Source organism: Pecten maximus, chromosome 6 (genome assembly GCF_902652985.1).
Source record: "Pecten maximus chromosome 6, xPecMax1.1, whole genome shotgun sequence".
Taxonomy (NCBI): domain Eukaryota; kingdom Metazoa; phylum Mollusca; class Bivalvia; order Pectinida; family Pectinidae; genus Pecten; species Pecten maximus.
In genome coordinates this window covers 37,768,481-37,794,427 of record NC_047020.1, presented here as the reverse complement: position 1 = coordinate 37,794,427, position 25,947 = coordinate 37,768,481, and the positions used below count along the sequence as shown (strand labels likewise).

Sequence of the window (25,947 nt, the reverse complement as noted above, 5' to 3'; positions counted from 1 at the left end):
TGTGATTTACAGATTATTTTATGTACATTTTTTTGTATTCAAATTCTTCACCACACAGCTATATCTACAGATAGAACATGATTTGTACATTATGTTAGGGCTATTCCGTTAAAATATCTACCTGACCCCTGGACTCCACAAAAAATCACTTCTATCCATGGTGGGATTGCCTTCCTATTATTTCTATGCAATTTATTAAATAAATTCTATAGGTGGTACCCCTTAACCAAACCTGGAGTCCTGGGGTGGGGTAGACATTTTACTGGAAAAGTCCTATGTACATATACAGGATTTGTTATCAAATCAAATCTGTAATTCTATTAGTTTTATGGTGTGTTTACCTGCTTCATTTTTAAATTAAGGTGTACGATGTATGAGGTAGGTATAACAAATATGTTTAAAGACTGATGTTAATTTGAAAAAGAACTATGAGGCTTAAAGCTGCACCCAAAGAGATCTAGTACATTTTTGAGTCTGAAACACAACGGAGTTATCTCCCTTGTAATCAATGTCACCCGCAGTAACCTGTTGTGTGTTGAAATCGGAAATTGCTTACAAAGTACACACATTGACATTCATCAAAGCTGATAAGCAAACAATGAAATGAATGAACATATGCATAAGTAGGAATACTGTTACAGTATTTTTATAAACCAGGGTCATATTTATGATTTTTTTTTAATGGGTTTTTGTGTTAGGTGGTTTAATATGTTTCAAGATGTTTTAGTTTCTGAATAAGACATTTACTTTAACTTAATATGAATTTCATAGACTGAGATACAGAGTAAATACACTTACATTAAATTGAAAATGTAATTCCAAATCAAGTATTAATACATTGCATTTCATATATATATTGTATAAAGGATTAGAATGCCATATTACCCTAAATAACCTAATAATAATCAAACCAACTGAATTATCGCAATTTCAAATATATTATAAAGATTGACATAAAACCTTAATTATAACATAATCATCAAACTGTCTAGTGTACCTCCAAAGTATGTACAACTATCTGCATGTAAAGTATGTGTTAAAGTCATGCAGCTATATATTGTATACACAAAGAATTATGTATCCTAAATCCATTATGTACATGCTAATGTATTTCATGTACATTGTATATTATACATTGTATACATGTCTTAAAGGTATTTCATGTATAATATACATTATATACATATCACAAAGGTATTGAATGTATAATATCCATTGTATACATGTTATAAAGGTGTTTCATGTATAATTTACATTGTAAACATGGTAAGGTTATTTCATGTATAATACACATTGTTGTAATAGGATTTTACTTTGTTATCCATTCATGTAGACGATACAGGAAATGCCATTACAAACTAAACAAAAGTTGTGTTAACAAACAGTGCACTGTGTTTTATGGAAAGATCAAATATTCAATAATGTACTTGTAGACAAATTTTTCTATCACTAATCGGCACCAACCTACAGTATATTAACAACTATGGAGTCTGTTGAATCAGCTTTATTTTTAGTTTGATCAAAAGAAATTTAATCTAAATAAGAGTTTCTTTTTTTTTTAGTTTTTAAATTTGAAATATTTTGCCAAATTATTTATGTCCAATCACAGACTAAAATTATCAAACTTGAATGATTACTTAATCTTTAATTTCCAAAGCATTTAGTTTAAACATATTGTAAAAAAATAATCACCACCATATGATGGTCAATTCTCCTATATGAGTATTCATCATATATGGCGCGGTGGTAATATGCTTGTCTTTCATCTAGGCGACTCCAGGGGTTTGATTCCCCAATCGGATGTGAAGAGGTATGAGGTCACCTGCCAGGTTTTACCCAGGTTCTCTGGTTTCCTCCCAAACTAAGACCCCTCGCAGGCTTCCATCTCCGCCAACAAGTGTGATTAGTATAAGTTGTATTGACTTTTTATGCAGTTGTTGTAAAATGAATAATTAAGTTTACATAATTTTATACATCTTACAAGAATAAGAGCTGATAATATACAATGAACTATCATTATTGGCAATGAAATAGCTGTAGGTGTTTTCTAATACAATAGCATAAAGAATATGGAAATTTAAACACACTTGATTTTGAGACTTTAGTTAATGTCTTTATGCAGATCTTCATTTTCTCTGAAATGCTAAATTTTAAGTTACTGTCCCCTCTTTTTGTGTGTGTAGGTTCAATTTTGAGGATTAAAAGCATTTCAAGAATTACTATTGATGAAAAATGGGAAATTAATGAGATACTTTGATTAAGTGATTCCATCAGCTAAGGTCCTTTTACTCTATGTATCAAGTGTATCATTCACTAAATGCAACTTACACACTATGAAAAATTCATGAAACAACCACTAACACTCGAGAAAGTCAATCATTAGAGATAGGCTAAATCAATTCGTCTAAATTAATTACCCTATATTTAAATAAACAGAGCAGACAGAAAAAAAATGTATTTCAACAACAAATGGGACTTTCAGATAAAACTTACGACAAAGAAAAAAAAAAAGAATTTAGTTAACACTTGACATACCTTAACTTGTAATAAATAAACAACAATTTGGCTTTTTGTTGAAAAGCATAAAATTATGTACAGCAAGAGGTTTCAATTACATACAATTCGTGAATTAAATACCACAAAGGTTGATAATATACACATTTACATTAAGTCATTAAGTACGTCAATATCAACCTTAAACACGATAGAAGTGCACAAAAATAAATATTTGGTATATGTTAATATGTACTATAATATATATGTGTACTGTACCACAGAGACAACAGGCTGATTCAAAAATAGATATGAACTTTCTTACATTGCGTGATAATATAAGGTTATGTATGAAAAGTTATTTTAAAAATATGGTTTTCTTATAATGTGAAGATTTATCAGGGCACAATGTCCATTATAATCCATATAAATGACTGCATTCATTTTAAAAACCATAAATCGTACAAGAGAGAACTTAAAGTCTGTGAAAAAAAAGATTATTATCTGTTAAAGATAATAAAATTGGTGTTTAATAATCTATAATCCTATTTTTTACGAGTCGAGCATGAATAAGGAAGAAAATCACTTTGCCTAGTATTTTAAGTAATGGGATTAATCAATAAAAAATCATTGGTATGAAAGAGTGCTGCTCCAATTAAGACCAAAATGAAAAATTTACATCGCAGATTTTTTGTGACTTGAACTTTATTTTGCTGTTTTCTTAAAACTCAAATTTGGAGTGTTTTTTCTAACCAATTTTAATCAATATATTTTTTTTCAATCATTTTAACAAGAACATTACGACATCACAACACATTGTGATCACATATCACAATGGATTAAGAGATCACTCCTTGCTATCAAATGTGAGACCAATCTCCTTATGGTTAGCATTTTGCGTAAAGGATACCAAACAAATTTATGCATTGAATATGTACTCAAATTCAATAACCAGAATTTCTTCCCATTTTGCTGAGGAAAATTTATCAATTCCTTAATAACTAGTTTTCTCTTAAGTATCAAGATTTTTAGACTGATCAATTTCAAGTTTACGTCAAAATGTTATTTTGCTAAGATCAATTTTCATTTTTGTTTTTTTACAAGACACTGTTATTTGTTAATATAACAATGGATACTAACTCTGACAAATAAGGGAATATCTGTGCACTACAAATGAATCAATTATGATATTTAATCAGCATAAATAAACACTTAGTCTAGTCCCTGTGAATCTGTTGTCAGCAGAGTCAGGCACATTTGATAGCACCACACCAGGTGGCGCTGTTTGTTGTCCGTCTTTATGCAGCTTTCCATTCCGTTCTAACTGCCGTTTCATTAACAGTCTCTACTTTCCACTGTTGGGTTTTTAAGTTTTTATCACAGGGATTTGTGAAAAGTTCATGACTGCCTGGATCACAGTCCAAACACTGATTACTAATTACATGGTAAATTTGTGAAGTATCCTGAAAAATAAATAAAAAAGTTTTTAAATTAAAACAAAAATATATTCTTTTTATGGCTTACAACAGGCAACACCATGTACATTTCAGTCACTTAAAAGCTAAAAATAACAGATATGGACAGGACCAGTTTTTGTACATACTAGCTAGGTAGCAACCTTAATATACACAAAGGATATTGTCAAACTTAATGAATGGTTTCACGACTATGAAATTCAATGTAAATATTGATATTTTTTTTTGTATTAACATATTTTATTTTATTTTTCAAGTTTTTCAGCAAAGTATAATACAAAAATATAACACATACACTCGCACTTCAAATCATAATTACATCACATATATGATATCATCATCATCATCATTTTCATGCTATACATTCATTTACACACGCTAATTTATAATTATTTCACATAGTGACCAAAATCACTATCGTCATCACACCTATACATACATAATTAAGTCATCATCATCAGTAGATATTGATACATCTGTTGTAGGATGAGTGAAATTTCAAAGGAAAACCATTTAATATGCAATTTATTCCATTTTTCAAATTGGAAAATAGAAAAAGCATGGGAGCAGAATGTTTGATGTCATATTTTAAGACATTATACTGTAACATTGACAAGACAGCACTATCCCTTACAATAAGTTACTAACATATTAATTATAACTTTGTTTCTTTTGAGAAATAGAAAATTCTGTGACCTTTCTAATTTAATAATTAACTCTCTAGTTGTTCATCATCATTAAGAGTACTTCACAAGCTTGAATAAATATTATGATGCCGGATCAATGTGACTAAACATAATTGTGAAAAAAGGTCACTAAAAAGAGTTAATCAATAAAATATCAGAGACATATTTACTGTACTGGTCTAGATCCCCTTAAAGTTGTACTTACCATATTATATTTAAATCTTTGATTGCCTCCCATCCCATGGCAATTAAAAAGAATGACAGGAGATTTTTTGATAGACTGGGAGACATCAAAGCAAACACTCCGCTTCCCTGGACGTATATCTTTATGCCAGGAAAATTGGAATTCCTGAAGTAAATAGGAAACAAACAAAAATTAAAAGTTAAAATCAATAACTATAAAATTAGAAGAAATTAATTTCTAATTATGAAATATTTCATTGAAACGTCATCACATCATTGATAAAAGATACATGGAAATAGTAAGAACCATAAGAGTATTTAACTTTCAATATTTAATACAATCTTTTTAATATCATTAAAGGGAATGTACAGAAACACATTGTCACAAATTGAGAGGAATGTCACAAATTGAGAGGAATACTACACTTGCATCACTTATGTGTTAAGTTATCAAATCAAAGTAGCTAATAACCTATTTTACTGTTTTCCAATTTTCAAAATTATTATTAATGATTTATCTTTGAACAAAACTTAAATTTTGATGAACAAAATCCTACTTTTACAGTAGATTTTTTCGCAAAATTGAGACTTCGGATAACTGAGATTTCGCAAAATTGAGATTTTCGCAAAATTGCAATTTTTTTGATAAGTTGAAAAATTGATTTTATTTCAGAATCTGTGAACCTTACACTTAATATATACATACATATACATTTTTTGGCAAGCACTTGAGATTCTATCCTGTAACGGCCAGATTACTGAAGCATACCTGTTCTCCACCTCCCTTGCCATCCTTGAGGCAAGGCTCCAGTTGAAACCTCTCATTCTGACCCTTGTATCGTGTATCTATACATAGATTGGCCTCCACATTTCTTATCTGTCGGAACAAATCATACATTCATAACATCATGATTTGTGAACTAACTTTTGTTATAATGAAAACTTACAATTAGGTTTTTCAGGAAGATTCAATATTACCAGCCTATAGCTACTAACTTCAAAACCATCATTAACTTAAAAAAAAAAAAGTGTTGCTGAAAATTGAGAATCAGTAATCTTAAGATGTGAATTTCAGAGTTAGGATTAATCTTATTTTGTGTGACAGAAGCTGACAAAATGCAAAACAGAATACTGAGGGTAAAATTTAGTATGTTTATATACAGTTGTGAAGATTGTAGAATATAATTTCTACCACAATACCCTGTGTTATTCAACTCTCAGACCATCAGTTAATCATTAAAGCTGTTGATTAACAATCTGTTTATACCACACGTGGTATAAACTCTGTACACATTTTGATTGGCTAACACAGTGATCTTTGACCCAAGCTGCAATTGTTATTGACGTCATCAATAATCTAATGACGTCACATCACCGGGTCCCGGACGTCACCGGTACACTTTATTTGCATACGCGAAATTATACTTGTCCACGTTTCCCTTTGATTCAAGCCGATATTATTGTGGTAGAAACAGGTCACACAACTCGAAATTGTTGGATATGGAATTTATTTCACACGAGTAAGTTATTTTTTTAAAGTTACAAAAGACACGAGCTTTAGCGAGTGTTTTTTGCAACTTTTAAAAAATAACTTACGAGTGTGAAATAAATTCCATATCCAACAACCACTCGTTGTGTAACCTCTATATCATAGACAAGTAACAAATTCTTTGTGTACATTCTTTGTTTATCGGACATAAGATTACAGAATATCATTGAGGAGTAACAGAGTCTGTGTGTACATTCTACTGTATACTATAATACTAGACAAACATACCTCTCCCTTGGCAAATGGAGGAGGTTCCACTGGTGGGTAAAACTTGGGTAGATCAAAAGCTACTTCCTTCATAAACCATTTGAATGGTTTACAGTTGAGCTTTGTACGGATGGCTTTCTGAGCTGTTATATCGCCTGGGTCAATGTTTCTGTAGTGGGGGCGGTGATTGTACAGGTATTCTGCATATTCGTCCATCCACACCTCAGCAACTCGCCGATAATTCTAAAATGATGTCAAACAGACATTTAACTTATGACTACATTTATTTTAAGGTATTATGTATTATGTAGCTACAATTTGGTGGCTTAATCAAATTAGTGTAAAATCTTGCCAACTGGGCTTCATCAAATTAGCTTAGAACACCAACAGACTGATAAATTAACACAGCCCACTCTCATGCCAACAAGGCAAAGTAAAGAAAGTTCCAGTTGTTTATTAAATTTGAGTCTTCTGACACATCAGTTTCATGTACATACATCAGATTCCTGGTTCAAAATTTCTGGCAAAGTTTTGCTTTAAAAACGAACTAAGGGACATAACTCTGTAAGCATTGATGCATCAAATAGCACTACAGGGGAACTAACAGATGAAGTACAATGTGAACATACTTACCAACCCGAAGAAAATGCTAAGATAAGATCATAAGGTTGTATACAAACCTGAAGTGCCCTACAGTAGTACTGTTGTGGATTAAGAGACAGAAGACAAACCTATAGTCTAGCCCCTCCCTGGATTACTGTCAGACCAAGTAGAAACCCTTCATTCCCTTTAGTTTTGGTGGAGGACTGACAGATGGAGTACAAACCTATAGTCCCCTCCAGTAGTACTGATGGGGGACTGACAGATGGAGTACAAACCTATAGTCCCCTCCAGTAGTACTGGTGGGGGACTGACAGATGGAGTACAAACCTATAGTCTCCTCCAGTAGTACTGGTGGGGGACTGACAGATGGAGTACAAACCTATAGTCTCCTCCAGTAGTACTGGTGGGGGACTGACAGATGGAGTACAAACCTATAGTCCCCTCCAGTAGTACTGGTGGGGGACTGACAGATGGAGTACAACCTATAGTCCCCTCCAGTAGTACTGATGGGGGACTGACAGATGGAGTACAAACCTATAGTCCCCTCCAGTAGTACTGGTGGAGGACTGACAGATGGAGTACAAACCTATAGTCTCCTCCAGTAGTACTGGTGGAGGACTGACAGATGGAGTACAAACCTAAAGTCTCCTCCAGTAGTACTGGTGGGGGACTGACAGATGGAGTACAAACCTATAGTCCTCTCCAGTAGTACTGATGGGGGACTGACAGATGGAGTACAAACCTATAGTCCCCTCCAGTAGTACTGTTGGGGGACTGACAGATGAAGTACAAACCTATAGTCCCCTCCAGTAGTACTGATGGGTGACTGACAGATGGAGTACAAACCTATAGTCCCCTCCAGTAGTACTGGTGGGGGACTGACAGATGGAGTACAAACCTATAGTCTCCTCCAGTAGTACTGGTGGAGGACTGACAGATGGAGTACAAACCTATAGTCCCCTCCAGTAGTTCTGGTGGGGGACGGACAGATGGAGTACAAACCTAGTCCCCTCCAGTAGTACTGGTGGGGGACTGACAGATGGAGTACAAACCTATAGTCTCCTCCAGTAGTACTGGTGGAGGACTGACAGATGGAGTACAAACCTATAGTCCCCTCCAGTAGTACTGGTGGGGGACTGACAGATGGAGTACAAACCTATAGTCCCCTCCAGTAGTACTGATGGGGGACTGACAGATGGAGTACAAACCTATAGTCCCCTCCAGTAGTACTGGTGGGGGACTGACAGATGGAGTACAAACCTATAGTCTCCTCCAGTAGTACTGGTGGGGGACTGACAGATGGAGTACAAACCTATAGTCCTCTCCAGTAGTACTGGTGGGGGACTGACAGATGGAGTACAAACCTATAGTCTCCTCCAGTAGTACTGGTGGAGGACTGACAGATGGAGTACAAACCTATAGTCCCCTCCAGTAGTTCTGGTGGGGGACGGACAGATGGAGTACAAACCTAGTCCCCTCCAGTAGTACTGGTGGGGGACTGACAGATGGAGTACAAACCTATAGTCCCCTCCAGTAGTACTGGTGGGGGACTGACAGATGGAGTACAAACCTATAGTCTCCTCCAGTAGTACTGGTGGAGGACTGACAGATGGAGTACAAACCTATTGTCCCCTCCAGTAGTACTGGTGGGGGACTGACAGATGGAGTACAAACCTATAGTCCCCTCCAGTAGTACTGATGGGGGACTGACAGATGGAGTACAAACCTATAGTCCCCTCCAGTAGTACTGGTGGGGGACTGACAGATGGAGTACAAACCTATAGTCTCCTCCAGTAGTACTGGTGGAGGACTGACAGATGGAGTACAAACCCAAAGTCCCTCCAGTAGTACTGGTGGGGGACTGACAGATGGAGTACAAACCTATAGTCCCCTCCAGTAGTACTGGTGGGGGACTGACAGATGGAGTACAAACCTATAGTCCCCTCCAGTAGTACTGGTGGGGGACTGACAGATGGAGTACAAACCTATAGTCCCCTCCAGTAGTACTGGTGGGGGACTGACAGATGGAGTACAAACCTATAGTCCCCTCCCGTAGTACTGGTGGAGGACTGACAGATGGAGTACAAACCTATAGTCCCCTCCCGTAGTACTGGTGGAGGACTGACAGATGGAGTCCCTCCAGTAAGTATTGTTGACGTGGGGAACAATGAGGACATCAACACTCAAACTTTTCATGTCTATATATAGAGACCACTGGCTTACCCTGCCCACAAAATCTCCCACACCAGGGTTCGGGAATGGCGCAAACTTCCTGTAGATGTGCCCGATTCTCGAGCAAGGAGCGTCCACCATTTTACCACCACACTGCCACAGCTGACAAGCAGAGAAATGACAATTACAATTTTTGTTGACATATAACACCAAATGAGGCTATGACTGCAACAAATTAGGGAGTTTCTTGTTTTGTTTTACTGAATTAAAAATGTTAAATATAAATATTCTTGAAGTCTTAATGTCAAATTACATGTATGACAAAATCCCTGTTTTGTTTACCTTGTTGCCACAGATTCAGGTAAAAAGGACTTTATTTCAAACAATAGTTTATGATTTTTAGCATCCTTATGGGTTTATAGTTCACATTTTAACTTTACCTTAAATGACAATTCATACTGTTCGCCTCCCCAGATATCCAGACCAGGGTCATAACCTCCCAGTTCCCAAAACCATTTGGTACTTATAGCAAACAGCCCTCCAGCCATTACAGGACTACTGCAAATTGAAAACCATAGGTATGTGTAAGTATTTTTGTTGAACTTTACAATCATGTAAAATAGGTATTTTAGGTTTTGTGGTTTTACCGGTCTCTGTTAGATATAAATTTATCTTATAATAACTGTCTAATTAGCAACATTTGGTTTTTTTTTCATAAAAAACCTTTAAATTCGAAACCTTTGACTGTATGATGATTTACTGATTTTGGTAATCACATCAAAGTATATTGACATACATGAAATACACGAAGTAGTTGGTCTAACAATCATAATGAGTCTAAATTCTGATTCAAGGGGCCTATATCGCTTGCTCAGTTATCATATACCAGCTTTTTCTACATTATTTTCTAGAAAATGAAATATCATAACAAGCAGGATCCGCTGTACTACCAAATATACAGTATGTTCCATTGATCAACCAATCAATCAAATGATTATGCCACATAATTCAACATAAAGAATATTTCTGTTTCCCCCAAAACATCTACACACTTGGAGATTGCCTATAGAGTAAGACAACCAATATTTCTTACTTGAATGGCTCAGCAGGATGTTTGAGGTCCTCAGGTAGAAGAGGCAGACGCTTATAGAAAAATTCCCAGTCAAAAGCCCCTCGAGCACCCTCGTCCTGGGCACGATACGCAAAGGTTTCAAAGTCAATGACATCAATAAAAGGGCAGACAACTGTCTTATAGTCCTCGGCTATGGGCTCTGTAATATAAAAGTTTGGTTTGCATGAGTTACCTCCCTTATTGTGAGATGATATTAATTAACAGACAATTAGTCTATAGATCTAATTAATTTACAGTTACTGTAATCAAATTCACTGTTTAATGATGGAACATTACCTACTGAAGTATAAATGAAATGATAAGAAATCAAATTGAATTTATATAAAGTAATTAATTCTTCAGCAGCATTTGCCTGTAGTCAAATTTGTGGTTTACATGCACAGCAGGTTTCAATCCTATATTGCATTCAGCCTGGAGTCAACCTGGTGCTTTACATGCACAGCAGGTTCCAATCCTATATTGCATTCAGCCTGGAGTCAACCTGATGGTTTACATGCACAGCAGGTTTCAATCCTATATTGCATTCAGCCTGGAGTCAACCTGATGGTTTACATGCACAGCAGGTTCCAATCCTATATTGCATTCAGCCTGGAGTCAACCTGGTAATTTATATGCACAGCAGGTTTCATTTCTATACTGTATTTATCCGAAAGTCCCCTCCACTAGTGTGAAGGTTTAGTCTAAACATTTCCTTCAAGGGGCTTTCTTGTGAACCCTTGTTAGCTTACTATTTCAAAATTGATGATTCTGCAAAAATGAAGAAGAGGTCTTATTGTAGGCAGGGGTTTATTTACTAATTTCATGGCAGATCTAGACTGGTCTACAATTATTACCAAGGAGTGGTGGAAGCCAGTTGATGTTAGCCTCTACATGGGAGTCGAGGAAGATGAGGACCTGCCCTGTGGCTGCCTTTGCTCCCATGAGACGAGTTCGGATAAGACCCTCTCTTTGCTTTGCCCTTACCACACGTACATTGTCAAAGTGTTCCTTCAAATAATCATCCAATGGCTTCCCACAATGTGCTGTTAAAAAAGAAAATATTTTCTGTCAGAATATTTACAATATTTCATTTGAAGATCCAAAATGAAAGTTACTAAAATACAAAAATCAATTTTTTTCTTATTTCATTCTCTTTAGTCCTAATTAAACGACAATTGGACAATCCAATTTACTACTAAGATTTAACAATTAAACACTACATTGTATTTTTTGCCGCTATAAATGTAATCTTGGTGACAGATAAATAGAATGGTGTGTGTTATAATTAGGGCGCTATGAATATTTAAATATCGCCCAAATTGCAATTTACTGTGACAATAAATATAATCTAACAAGCGTTTAATTGTTATATTTACATTAACAAAAGATTATGTTCATCTCTGCCTTTCTTAGATAAATAGGTCCTTTATTTTCTCCCAAGTGCCTTGTTATGACGATGATCAACATAGGACAAAGATGACATCATAGTAACACAGTTGCTTTCAATCAGAATCCTCAATGAGTTTGATTTACTTGCAAGGCATTTCTGTGACATTGATGAAAATGGAGTAACAATCACATCATGTGATCCAGACTGCATTTATGGGCTCATAGATGCAGCCTAGATTAAAGTTGAGGTAATGGGAGACACAGCCCAGATTTACATTGAGGTAATGGGAGACTGCAGCGTCAAATGTATATATAATCCTGTATATATAATTGTCAGATCCAACTGAAGTAAAATACAATATCTGAAATTATTCACTTTATAACAAAATAAATGACACATTCTTTTAATTACCATAATTTGATATAACAGCATGTTTCCTTTTGATATCATAACCTACCTTTGTTACTGAAGTCGTCGGCTAGAATGATTTCGTGAACCATGCCTTTGGGAGCTCTGTTTAGTACACTGTAACACAGTCTTAACAGCGTGGTCCAATGCTCGTTGTGGAATGGAACAATCACACTAGCATTGGGTAGGTTGTTCAGGTATTTTTTAGTTTTACAGCTGTGAGGCAAAAACAGAATATTATTTCCTGAATTTTTGTTTAGAAGAAGTTATTTGTACACAATTTTACCTATAGAAAATGATCTACTGAATACAAAATGAAATTTCTCCAATTTTGGGTCAAGGTTTTTCCCAAGAATCAATTAATATCTAGAAAAAGACTCAATAACCAACTGCAAAATGTAATTTTCACTAGACTAGTTTTAATAATAACCATCAGAAAACAATTTAGTCTTACTAGAAATTTATTGGTTCATGTTCAGAAAATAACTGAATATCTGGAAACAATCTAGATCTGTTAACTCATGATGTGCTTCCTATTGAAAAACTCTGAAAGTCATTTCAAAACTATTAAGTACTATAATGATTTTAATCTATTTCAAAATCAAAATATCAATGAAGTACTGTTTAACTGTAGCAATGACCTACTCTTGATGACGAATGTCCTTGAGTGACCTCTGTAGGGAAATTTTATCACTGGCAAAGGCATTGAACCCATTGACCTTGTATAGGTCATTTTTTTGTTTCTCTTCCTCTGGCGACAGAATTACTGCTTGTCCCTGTTCACCTGGACCTGTACAAACATATTGCAATTTTTGATATCTTAATATATAAAATGTTTAAACAGTCTGACTTTAGCAAATGCAGAAATTACGTTCAGATATATATATAATTAATATCTTAAAGATTCTAGAGGGAGAAATGCACTTTATATAATGTACTCAGTCTGTATCAACCTGCATATAATTGTATATAAGTATATAATTGTATGAGGCAACTTTAAATGTGTATAGAAGACCCCTGTAGATTAAGGAGTTATGTTAACTCCAGAAATGTATTGATATATAAGGCACTCATTATAATTTAAATGACACATTTTTTCAATGCAAACACCATAATGGTATTACATTCATGAAATAGCTGTACTGTAGCCTTAATTGCAACGAAAGAATGTGTATTTTCAGTTAATCATATATATATACAATTCATAATGTTTTGTGAAATGCTTCAAATTTTTTACATGCAAGATTTTGTAACCAGCTGATCCCCACATTTGCAGGTACCGATATGTACAAACATGTTATATACATTGTACATGATTATATAATACACGCACAAGATGTACAACAATTTTCTAGCAGTTATTTTCTTAGCCATCTGATATAGTCAGTATGATCCCAATATTATACACTCAGTAGTTATGTGTGCAATATGTAGTACCTCCGGGGATTACAGCTTATCTTATCTCATCCAGCTCTGAGAAGTTGGAGAACCGATTATTTCTAAACAAAGTGATAAGATCAGATGGTATTTTCATGTTAGAGACCCGTGGCAAATAAATAAACAGTGAAGACGTGACAATCCCCTTATATACATAACAGTCAGCCTAGGTTCAATTGTCTGGTCTTGTGTACTATAATACGTCCTACGTACATGTACAGAAGCCATACGAGACACAGGAAGATTTATTCAGTCATATATGTCTTGAAAAAGTAACAAGCAATGAAGGCTCCCTTAAATGTTTAGTTCTCAGAGAGTTATATGTTCGCCGATATATATTAAGGGCTGCTGCAGTGACTACTGTATTTCAGATACAAGTCTATAACAGTTAAATCCTCACTTATACACTGTTATTGATTAACAATGACTTGTATGCTTAAAGCAACATTAAAAACTAACTACAGCGACAAGCTTTCAATTCAAAAGAAAAAGAGAAAAAATAAATAAAAGAATTCTTTTATTGAAAACTTGACACTCCCATGTTTGATAACCAGCACTTAGAACATGTATATGTTTGTTTATAACTGGTCTCCATCTTTACTAACGTTAGATTTGTTTTATATATCTCACCTTTCCTCTCTTCTTCTTCAGCAATCTGTTTGTAGTTATGCCAGTCGATTTTCTGAAGTGGAGCATCTGCAGGCGGCAGCTGTTATCAAAGCAAACAATTTATACTGACGTATCATAAACAAAAGGTTTATTATTCCACAAACACTTCCTTTTGTAATACGTATATTGACAAGGTACAGATGTACAAATGTAGCAACAAAAGCAACAGCAAGAAAACACATTATGTGCAAACAAAATGTATAAAGAAGGACTTCACAAAAAAAAAGAAGTTTATAAATGTTTTTTAAAAAAAGGTTTGAAAGGCTCAAAATATTATTTGTCTATAAAATTGATAAAAATATATGCACGTCAAGCACAAAAAATTCAACGCAGAAACTTATGATCATCTCTGGGCCAATGTATATGATATGTGTAAACATGTTACACAGTTTGTATTTCATAACTCTAGTCCAACAGTGGCCTCTGTTATACCACAGGGGCTTGGCACGATTTTCCAAATGATAGTCTATATATATATATGGACTATCATTTGGAAAATCGTGCCAAGCCCCTGTGTGTTATACTTCAATGTTAACTTCAATAAGAATTCCACCAAACTATATATTTCAGGGTACATGTGGTGTCTGGCTTGTTGAATTGGATGTTGATAAAATTCAACCATCTTTTTATCAACATTTAATCAGCTCCAAAATAATTTTTTTAACTAATAAAATTTCATTAGTTTATGGGCTAAATATGATACATGATAATGATTTATAGAATGGGGTTTCATGCAGGTTTAACATTAACATTTTATATTTAACTCATGATTTACAAAAATGCTACTTTTTAAGTTTAAAACTATATGCAGATTCATTGGAATACTAAAGAAAATGAATTAAAGGTTTTAACACATTTGACCCCTTCAGTGACCTTGAAAAGAAAGCAATAGAGTGATTTAAAGGAGCAAACTTGATAGCATTTCATCTCGGATACCTTGACTGGCCAAATATCAGTGAAGCACCCTGTGTCTTCAAAACTTGAGAAGAAAATTCTCAAAGGAATTTGAACTATTTGACCCCTAGCTATGACCACTGCAATAGGTCAAGGTCATTTAAATCAGGACACTTTATAGCACACTGTAACTGGTATAATATGTACCAACAAGCCAAGCATCAGTACCTTGGGTCTCCTAGAACTTAAGAAGATCCACAACAGGATTTTTCCTATTTAACCCCATGACCTTGAAAATATGCCAAGGTCAATTACATTTGTGTGTGAGGAAAACTTATATGTGACAGTCTGTCCTAGAAAACCATGTCTGGAAATATGAGGATGCCTCTTGGCTTTTACTGGAACTTGAGAAGAAGATTCTGGAAGGATTACAGTAAACACATTTAACCACTGTGAATTTGAAAGTAGGTCAAGGTCATAATTAATACTTGGTCACCCAGTATACTATTGGCCCTATATCATGACACTGGGTATCTTGATTAATAAGAGAAGATGTTTAAATATGTTCACACACTAGACCCCTAGCCTGTTACCTTGAATGTATAGGTTATTCATTCCATCTCAGCATGCTTCTGGCCAAATATCATGACCCTGGGCCTCATGATTATTGAGAAGAAGTATTTCAAACAGAAAAGTTGCCACAGGATGGACAATGACAGATGCCACTCTATGGCATTATAAGCTTACTTGCCCCTTGGCTAATGAATACTAACTACCGAAAGCAACTTCAAAATTAAATAACTTTATCAATGGTTAACAACACAAAATACATAACTGACGTACAAAGTATACTACTTAACATAAAACTTTATAAACTATAGATTTGTTCAGTTATAATCTTCATTCAATTGATCTTGCTTAAGAAAGGTAACAGGTCTTGCATTGGTAACTATATATATGTGTATAATATATCATACAAGTCGGATCAAATTGTTGCAATCTGTTACCATATACTATAATTCTGATCAAGATTACAGTTATAAACTGACATTGATATATGTGTTATAGATCATGATGACATTTAGAATCTAATGTAGTGTAGACTTTCCTATTCATTTGAAATGGGAGATCTGGAGTCATACATTATATATATATGTACACTGGGTAAACTGGACATTTTTGTGCTGCAGACTTGAAATAAAATCATACAACTGTACCAATAAAAGTATCCATTTTATTTTAGGGTATTATTCAGAAGGGAGGCATATAGGGACCCTTTATCCATCCCTGCAGACAACTAGTGTTAACTGGCTCTATCCCTCTTTTTAATGTTTGTAATATCTAAATGTAATGTTTATTAATTACTTAACTTTTGTACTCTAACTTATATTATTAAGATGACTTTAAATAAAAATTTTTTTTTTTTATAAAACCCTGCAATTACCACGTGTACATGCATATAAGTGTTATAAGTATATGCATGACGTAGTGATGTAGTTAAAATATAATTGGTTTTCAAATATTCAAAGCAATTATGATTCCAATGAAGGTGTGCCTCATGTATCACTGTCTGCTAGTATAGGACACACCAGGACTTGATACAAACTCCCTAAATCCATGGCCCATGTGTACATGTCATATAGACTGCTTAAAGTTCTGAGAATGTGCCAAATTCCCATGGACTACTGCATGCAGTATAGCTCATTTATAACCAATTAAAAATCCTAGACCAGGAATTATAACAAGAGGCCCAATGGGCCTGTATCGCTCACCTGGCTCTACAGCAACTTTGAAGTTGATTGAGGTCATTTCTAAAGATACTATGTTGATAACCTCTTTTTTCAAATATCATTGTAAGCTAGTTTTATTCATATTGAAAATTTTCTAGTCCTTCATTCCAGCATTCTATTGGCCTAATATCAGGTCTTGGAGGCTCTTGGCTATCGCAAAATTATTGTTTACAGATTAAAGCCGAATTCACCCCCGTGACCTTGAATGTAGGTCAAGGTCATTTATTTGAACAAAATTGGTAGCCCTTCACCCCAGCATGCTACAGGCCCAATATCAAGTCCCTGGGCCTCTTGGTTATTGAGAAGAAGTCGTTTGAAGATTATAGCCTATTTGACTCATATGACATTGAATGAAGGTCAAGGTCATTTATTTGAACAAAATTGGTAGCCCTTCACCCCAGCATGCTACAGGCCCAATATCAAGTCCCTGGGCCTCTTGGTTATTGAGAAGAAGTCGTTTGAAAATTATAGCCTATTTGACCCATGCGACCTTGAATGAAGGTCAAGGTCATTTATTTGAACAAACTTTGTAGCCCTTCACCCCAGCATGCTACAGGCCCAATATCAAGTCCCTGGGCCTCTTGGTTATTGAGAAGAAGTTGTTTGAAGATTATAGCCTATTTGACTCATATGACCTTGAATGAAGGTCAAGGTCATGTATTTGAACAAACTTTGTAGCCCTTCACCCCAGCATGCTTCACCCCTAATATCAAGTCCCTGGGCCTCTTGGTTATTGAGAAGAAGTCGTTTGAAGATTATAGCCTATTTGACCCATGTGACCTTGAATGAAGGTCAAGGTCATTTATTTGAACAAACTTTGTAGCCTTTCACCCCAGCATGCTACATGCCCAATATTAAGTCACTGGGCCTCTTGGTTATTGAGAAGAAGTCGTTTGAAGATTATAGCCTATTTGACCCATGTGACCTTGAATGAAGGTCAAGGTCATTTATTTGTACAAACTTTGTAGCCCTTCACCCCAGCATGCTACAGGCCTAATATCAAGTCCCTGGGCCTCTTGGTTATTGAGAAGAAGTCGTTTGAAGATTATAGCCTATTTGATCCATGTGACCTTGAATGAAGGTCAATGTCATTTATTTGAACAAACTTTGTAGCCCTTCACCCCAGCATGCTACAGGCCCAATATCAAGTCCCTGGGCCTTTTGGTTATTGAAAAGAAGTTGTTTGAAGATTATAGCCTATTTGACCCATGTGACCTTGAATGAAGGCCAAGGTCATTTATTTGAACAAACTTTGTAGCCCTTCACCCCAGCATGCTACATGCCCAATATCAAGTCCCTGGGCCTTTTGGTTATTGAGAAGAAGTTGTTTGAATGAAAAAGTTGACGCCGGACGGCCGGCCGGACGGACGGACCGACGGACGACGGACGCCGCACCACGGCATAAGCTCACTTGCCCTTAGGGCAGGTGAGCTAATAAGATCAAAAGACATCAGCAACAATTGAACAAATTTCAAGTAGAAGTGGAGATGCTTTAGAAACAGGTAGAGCTAGACGACCGTATCTAGATGCAGGTTAAACTGTATTGTAAAATTAACACAATATATCATGTTCAACCTATGCTTAACTATTTCTTACAATTTTCAATAAATCAACTGAACCAAATAACACGAAGTAAATACATAAATGACCCTGCTGCCACTTGATACCTTGAACTCGAAACATGATTTGGTGAGGATTGCATCAGAAGTTTCTGAGATTAGCTAGTTACTTTGCATCGGGAAGGGACAGGACGGGATGGGACGGGACAGGACGGGTTGGAACGGACATGCATGGGTAACACTATATGCTCCCCATTTCGTGGTGGAAGCATAAAGATATCTGTACCTTCATTGTATACAGCAGTTTTAACAGAACAGACAAAAGTTCACACAGGTATGTTATATATGTATGTACACAGTACAGCAATGGATATTAGTGAAATGGTATGTGTTTGTTGACTGTAAATATGTATGTACACAGTACAGCGATAGATTTAGTGAAATGGTATGTGTTTGTTGACTGTAAATATGTATGTACACAGTACAGCGATGGATTTAGTGAAATGGTATGTGTTTGTTGACTGTAAATAAAAGGTGACCAGTTAACAAAAGCTCGCGATCGACTGTAATGTAAATTATGTATACAACTACAGCTACTATTGTCAAATCTTTCCAATATCAGATCAATTTTAATATGTTTCATCAGCATGTGCAACAAAACTTTATTATACATTTGTACTACATGTACTGCCAACATTTAAAAATAAATTCTTTGTTATACTGCCAACATTTAAAAATAAATCTTTGTTATACTGCAACCATTTAAAAATAAATCTTTGTTATACTGCCAATATCTAACAGTAAAACCTTGTTACACTGATGCCATTTAACAGTAAAACCTTACTATAATGTCACCATTTAACAGTAAAACCTTGTTACACTGCCGCCAGGTAACAGTAAAACCTTATAACTATAATGTCACCATTTAACATTAAACCTTGATATAATGTCACCATTTAACAGTAAAACCTTACTAAAATGTCACCATTTAACAGTAAAACCTTGTTACACTGACGCCATTTACCAGTAAAACCTTACTATAATGTCACCATTTAACAGTAAAACCTTGTTACACTGCCGCCAGGTAACAGTAAAACCTTATAACTATAATGTCACCATTTAACAGTAAAACCTTGTTACACTGCCGCCAGGTAACAGTAAAACCTTATAACTATAATGTCACCATTTAACAGTAAACCTTGTTATAATGTCACCATTTAACAGTCCGCCACCACTAACAGTAAAACATACTGTCATCAGAATTCATGTACTGTGCATTGTATAAAAAAAAATATATATTATTATAGCAGTCTATCAAAATTGATTCAGACATACCAAAACTCTTTCATGGTTCACACTAAAACATCAGAGCGGAGTTAGAGATCATGTTTTAATGATCTGGGCCCAGTTGTTCAAAAGGTGATTATAGGCTAATCACATTTTAACAACATTTTTCAAATCCTGATAAAATAATTTCTGGTCGAACTAGGTTAACAAAACTTTATGAAATTCTGTAATTATTAATTCTCTTTCAACTGGCATAGTTTAAAGATGATATACTCACGGGTTTTGCAACAAATGAGAAATGAAATTTTCACTAATCAAGTGATTAAATATAAGCTAATCACCTTTTGAACAACTGGGCCCAGATTACTTAAATTTTCCATTAAAACAGAAGCTAATTGTACAATCTGATCTATAATATAACCTCATTATATTGAACCAATAGTTAACAAAAACATTAAACAAATAATCATACAGTTTTGTATTTCTAATTTAAGTGGGGAAAACCTTTAGATGATTATGAGTTTACATTAAGCACTTAAAATGCAGATTACAGGAAGTTGAGGCTAATGGGAATTTCCTTTAAGTCTTCATTTGTGGTGGGGTGTCCCCGGGCGATATGTCCCTATATATACAGGCCTAGCCACCAAATACATGTATTTTCGTTATTTCTTACATTAAATTTATTCAGCATACACTTCATAATTTAATGCAAAATTATAATTCAATGTAAATGATCTATAATAAGGTATAATGTATTCAAACATAAAACTGAATTTATAAGTAACAGAATTTGACACACTCAATTAATCAAATATACGTTATTTGTCATACGGTAGATGTGGAATTTATATCAAACTTTCTATTGTATTGAGAATGTTACAGTTCATTTAATTTAACCTTGAATTCAATAATTACATCAATCACTTTTATAGGGCAGAGTGAAAGACAACAACTGATACAAAATCAAGAATTGTAGACTCTAAATCACAACCTTTCAACAAATCAGAGGCTTTTATTTTGTCAATAGAGGTCAGGTTAGTATATAAATAGAAAAACTTCAAAGGTACACCTAAACTCTCAAAACTTTTACCTATCAATTTCCAGATTAATGATCAGACAATGGCTAAAGTTTGACTAATTTAACCGACATATATTGTTGATATAAAAGAGGCAGGCCTCTGTTTTATCGCCATGAAAATTTTATGTGAAATGTACCAGAGATATATGAAGAACTTCCTGTGAATTAGAAATAGCAATTGTAATCTTCGACTATCAGCCATTTCGTTTTCTGGACAAGACTTAAAACAAATAAGTTAAACTATAGGGATCAGTACAGGGCTTTTTTTTCACTACTTTGGGAATGGGGTCTATGGCTCTGAGATTGGGAAAAAATGCGTGGCAACAGGTAAATTGGGAAAAATGGACCTAATGGTAAAAATACCAAGTAGACACAAATATGGATCTATGCTATATTTATTTAGACTCTAGAGCATTATCTCCCTTTATCAGGCCAGAATAACCAATAAAACGTAGACAGGACGGCACCATCCGGATTTTTAAAGACATAATTTTTTTATAGATCATTCGATTGGGAATTTTAACTGGTCAGATTGGAGAAAATATCCAATTTTGTCGTAGGGAATGGGGCCGAATTTCGGCCCCAAATCAGCCCCAAAAAAAGCCTTGCAGTATATGTACTTCTTGAGAAATAACGATAATCAACGGTCAAATTCAAAATGAAAGATGGCCACTCGAATACAGGGTGATTTGAATAGCCCAACATCTGATGATGGTGGGTTAACAATGGATGGTTGCAATTGGATGATGCCATAATACTTAAATGTCTAATTTTGACATGCATATAAAAACTAAACTACTTTTCATCAGAATGACAAACATAAACTAGAAAATGTCTGTAAGACATAAATGACCCTGCTGCCACTTGACACCCCAAAAAAAGTTTGATGAGGATCACATCAGCAGTTCCTGAGATGAGCTAGTTAAATTGAAATAGTAGTATCAATCTTAATGTTACTGCTTTATCAATGTCAAAGCTGATGTTATCTCAAAGTCAGTCCAGACGCAAAAAAAAACTTCAGAGATATTTGGGTATTTAAGGTAAACAATTACATTTTGTATATAACTTTTACTGTCAGAAGTGAATTTTTACTTTACATAAGCAGAGCCTTCAATTTAAAGTTATTACAATTTAAGATAATAAAGTTTGACTGTTTAAAAGAAAAGCTAAATGAGCTTCAAGTGAACTTTCGGGCAGCAGGACGGCATACACACATCCCATGTCAAAGTGACAAATGTATACATGATATTTCAACAAAATGCATTAAAATTTGAATATATGCAAATGTAAAAGGAAGAATTCTCCAATCAAAACACAATTAAGAAACCACAACTTAATTTCACAATGATAAAAGCCTACCAATTGTCAAACAGAACTGTCAAAAATGAGAGAAAAGATCTATGATTTGACTTGAGCAAAGCTTAAGATTAATTGTAAGATGTTGGGGAAAAAAGGGCAGCAACTCTTTTAAAATCATCAAATGAAACCCTGATAAAGAAAAGAAAATCCCAAATAATTATAATAAAGCATGTACCAAGTTTAGATTTAAACAGGTCAGAACTTGTGTCTAGATAAAAAAATGTTTAAATGGACAAACAATGTCATATACCAAAATGATATCCCATGGAAACTTGACAGACACATAAAAATGTGGCATATATATGCTAATTTACACATTTAATTGTTCTAGAAAATTTTCAAATAACAGGAATGTGCCAGCTGTTTTCTTTAAGATGTCTTTTCACACGATTTTTGAACTGAATGTTGCCGCAATGACATCATTATATACCTTAAACAGGCTGATATGCCAGGAAATAACAAGGTTGTAAAACAAATTGTCTACTTGGATCAAATGTCATTATAATTACAGAGCCAGTCTTGTTGAAGAGGATAACACTTCCTAATTAAAAACTAAAATTTGTTGCATGGACCCAATATAATTTCTTTAGTCTTTATTTCTGAATGACAATGAAAATCTATAGGTAAAGATTTAATTTACAACCCATGATATATGTATAACAAGTTACTAAGTTAGTATAAAAATGTGTCAGCTTGAAACCCCAATCTCCAACTGTTATTTAAAACTATGTTTATTAAAAAAAAAGAAAAAAAAAGAGAAAAAAAACTACAAATGTACAAAAAAAAAAAAAAAAAAAAAAGTATCTGCCAGATGTGGCCATGTGTAATTTTTAATTACAGTAACTTATATTTTACATACCTATCTAAATCCCTAAAACATGAATGCATGCATTAACAAGGGTTTCCCTTAGGACATACATAACGGTTCAATACGATAATGATTATATATACATTGTATAGGGCTATATAAGTCTTGACTAACCTCATTGGGATGTTTAGATCCATCAGATTTAGCAGACATTCCATTGCCTGCATGTACAAACTCCTCGGTGAGGCTTCTCTTGCTGCCACCAAGCAGGTGTTTGAGTAGCATTGGCCCAGCCAACACAAATACGACTGCCACCACCAGAAGTTTGAGGATGGTGACAGAATTACGCCTCATGTTGGCACTTCAACTGCCTGATCTAAGCTAGAACCTGAAAGTAAATGATCATGATAAGTATATTAAAGTTGAAAGAAGTGAAAGACATTAATAGTACATATTTAATTTAACTATTTTTGTTTTGATGTAATAGCTGAAGTTTTAATCATCAATCTCTCTCAAGAGGTAAAGTGAAATATATGTATGCCTTCCATTTCATGATCAATTTTAATTTGCCAAGGATATCGATGTCACATTGATCCCTTATAATGCAGCAGTACATACCTTTATTTCTATATGTAATATGACAGTCATATTAATATGAAAACAAAGACAATTTCCTTTACCAAAATTGAAATCTTTGCAGTAAAGCATTACACAGTCACATTCATAATTTTGTTGTATTAAAACCGGAAACAGATACTACAATGTATTAAGATATAGATAATTGCCAATTAATGCTTGATCCCCATTTGATTAGACGACTCCTTTTTTAACTCAAAATTTAGATGAAAACAGGTCAGAAATGTTTCTTTATTATTCAAATTCGTAACTTTTAGATTGGAAATTTGAAGAAAAAGAAGTTGGCAATAACGGCATTGTGACAAATGATTATAATTCAAACTTGTGCAAAGTTAGTCTGGGTACACAATATTTTTAATGGCAAAATATGTGTAAATATGATATTCTCCCTACTGTCTTCATGAACGGAATATGGTCATTTAATCTTTATATACAAAATGAATGGAATATCCAATCCATTCGCTAATTAAATCAAACGAAAGAACTAATCAACGTCAAAATCAGACTTCTGGAGATTGATTTAAAAAGAAACTTCTGGCCTGTGAACAATTAATTAATACTTCTATGAGTCAGTAAATAAGAATTATATGTATGCTGAGCTATAGTATTATGTGTTGAATTGTATTATTGATTACACACATACAACAAACTACATTCTGTATGCACAGCCTCTGTACCTGACAGATGAAATACATTAATTAGCTCTACAATGTACAATGCACACAAGTTCACGAGCCTGGCGATGTGAGCAAATTATTATAAGTTGGCGATATCACACTCCTATGCTGAATCACGGAAATATTTTACATCTAAATCAAGGTAGCGATGACACGCGTCATACGTAAACAATGTCATTCTTTATCAATCGGCGTTACAGGTAAAGCCAACGGGAGCCTGAAGACGTGTGTGCTTACCTGAGATCGAAAACATTACTCACATACAGCTATTAACATGCACCATGGAAAAGTCTAACCTATTGATTCACTGTAGATTATTAAATTGAACATATACAGTCGCCCATATTTACCCGTTCTCACACAGATGCACTGCAATCGTCAAGTGTTTCTCTTAACTCACTTCCACGTCTTCACAAGGCTGCCATTTTAACGTGACCTCGAGGTCAACCTCGTTTTGAGATATAGGGAGAAATCATTATCTTGATATGAAGTCGTCTGCTAAAAGGCATATCGGATTGCTATAAAACGATTTATTCTCTTCTTACTTACAATATTTAATTCACAATCATATCTACATTATACACTGATATTTTAAACGTGTTCAAAATAAAAAGTCGCAAAACTATAATATAAGGTCCTAAGATTACATAAAACAAAGATGTTTCTACATGCAAGTAGGGTAATATATTACAGACAATTTTCCTTTCACAGTCCTTTCAATATTGTGTGCATTATGTTGCACGGCATAAATGTTTTCGTACCCTCAATACTTATCCATGATTTAAACTAATTTAGAGACTAAACATAAAAATGAGTTAAAATGGTGGCGTACTGTAATTTGTACAAATCATTTCAAAGTCTGTTAGGTCTGCAGATTATCATTATCCAGTGGTGTCTTGTCATAATACTCATTGGCACTTCTTTAAACTCTCCAAAACGATCTACTGTAGCCCTAAAGTATATCTGGCTTTAGCTAGGATTTGAGGAGAAGAAGAAGAAGAAAGAAGAAGAAGAAGAAGAAGAAGAAGAAGAAGAAGAAGAAGAAGAAGAAGAAGAAGAAGAAGAAGAAGAAGAAAATGAAAAAGAAGAAAACATGCATGATTGGTTGAAACTTACATACATGTAGGTATTCCCCTATTCGAATGTATCTTATATGACTGTAGAAATGCGATATGAGTCTTTCCTTTTATATCACTTTTTATATAAAGAAAACGCCGTGTCACTCACCTTATTTAATTCATGTGTATCATATATGATATATATATTTCTCCTGTTTTCGATAGCGATTCAGGTGCATTCCATTTTCAAAATTGATGATTCCGTAATTCAAACCAGCATTTTTAATCCCTCACCCACTACACGCAGAATCTTCCGAAGTGCATGCAAATCCTTACATGACAGGTGCTCGTGCACACAATGTGGCTTGATGACTTGCCTTGCTCGAGCTACTGTTCGTTACTGGTATCGATTTAAATA

The 25,947-nt window shown here is 34.5% G+C and overlaps 1 protein-coding gene across 1 annotated transcript; it reads right to left on the bottom strand.

The window, feature by feature from the left end:
• On the bottom strand, positions 1-24,914 carry LOC117329695 (putative polypeptide N-acetylgalactosaminyltransferase 10). Its single transcript, XM_033887771.1, has 13 exons — positions 24,822-24,914; positions 23,333-23,546; positions 14,345-14,423; positions 12,923-13,067; positions 12,327-12,493; positions 11,334-11,522; positions 10,462-10,639; positions 9,809-9,926; positions 9,420-9,530; positions 6,615-6,836; positions 5,607-5,714; positions 4,860-5,003; positions 1-3,956 (listed from the first exon to the last, which is right to left on the bottom strand). Exons 2-13 carry the CDS (start codon positions 23,510-23,512, stop codon positions 3,792-3,794), a joined length of 1,806 nt encoding a protein of 601 aa, XP_033743662.1. The 5' UTR covers positions 23,513-23,546; positions 24,822-24,914; the 3' UTR covers positions 1-3,791.
• Between the last annotated feature and the right edge of the window lie 1,033 nt (positions 24,915-25,947).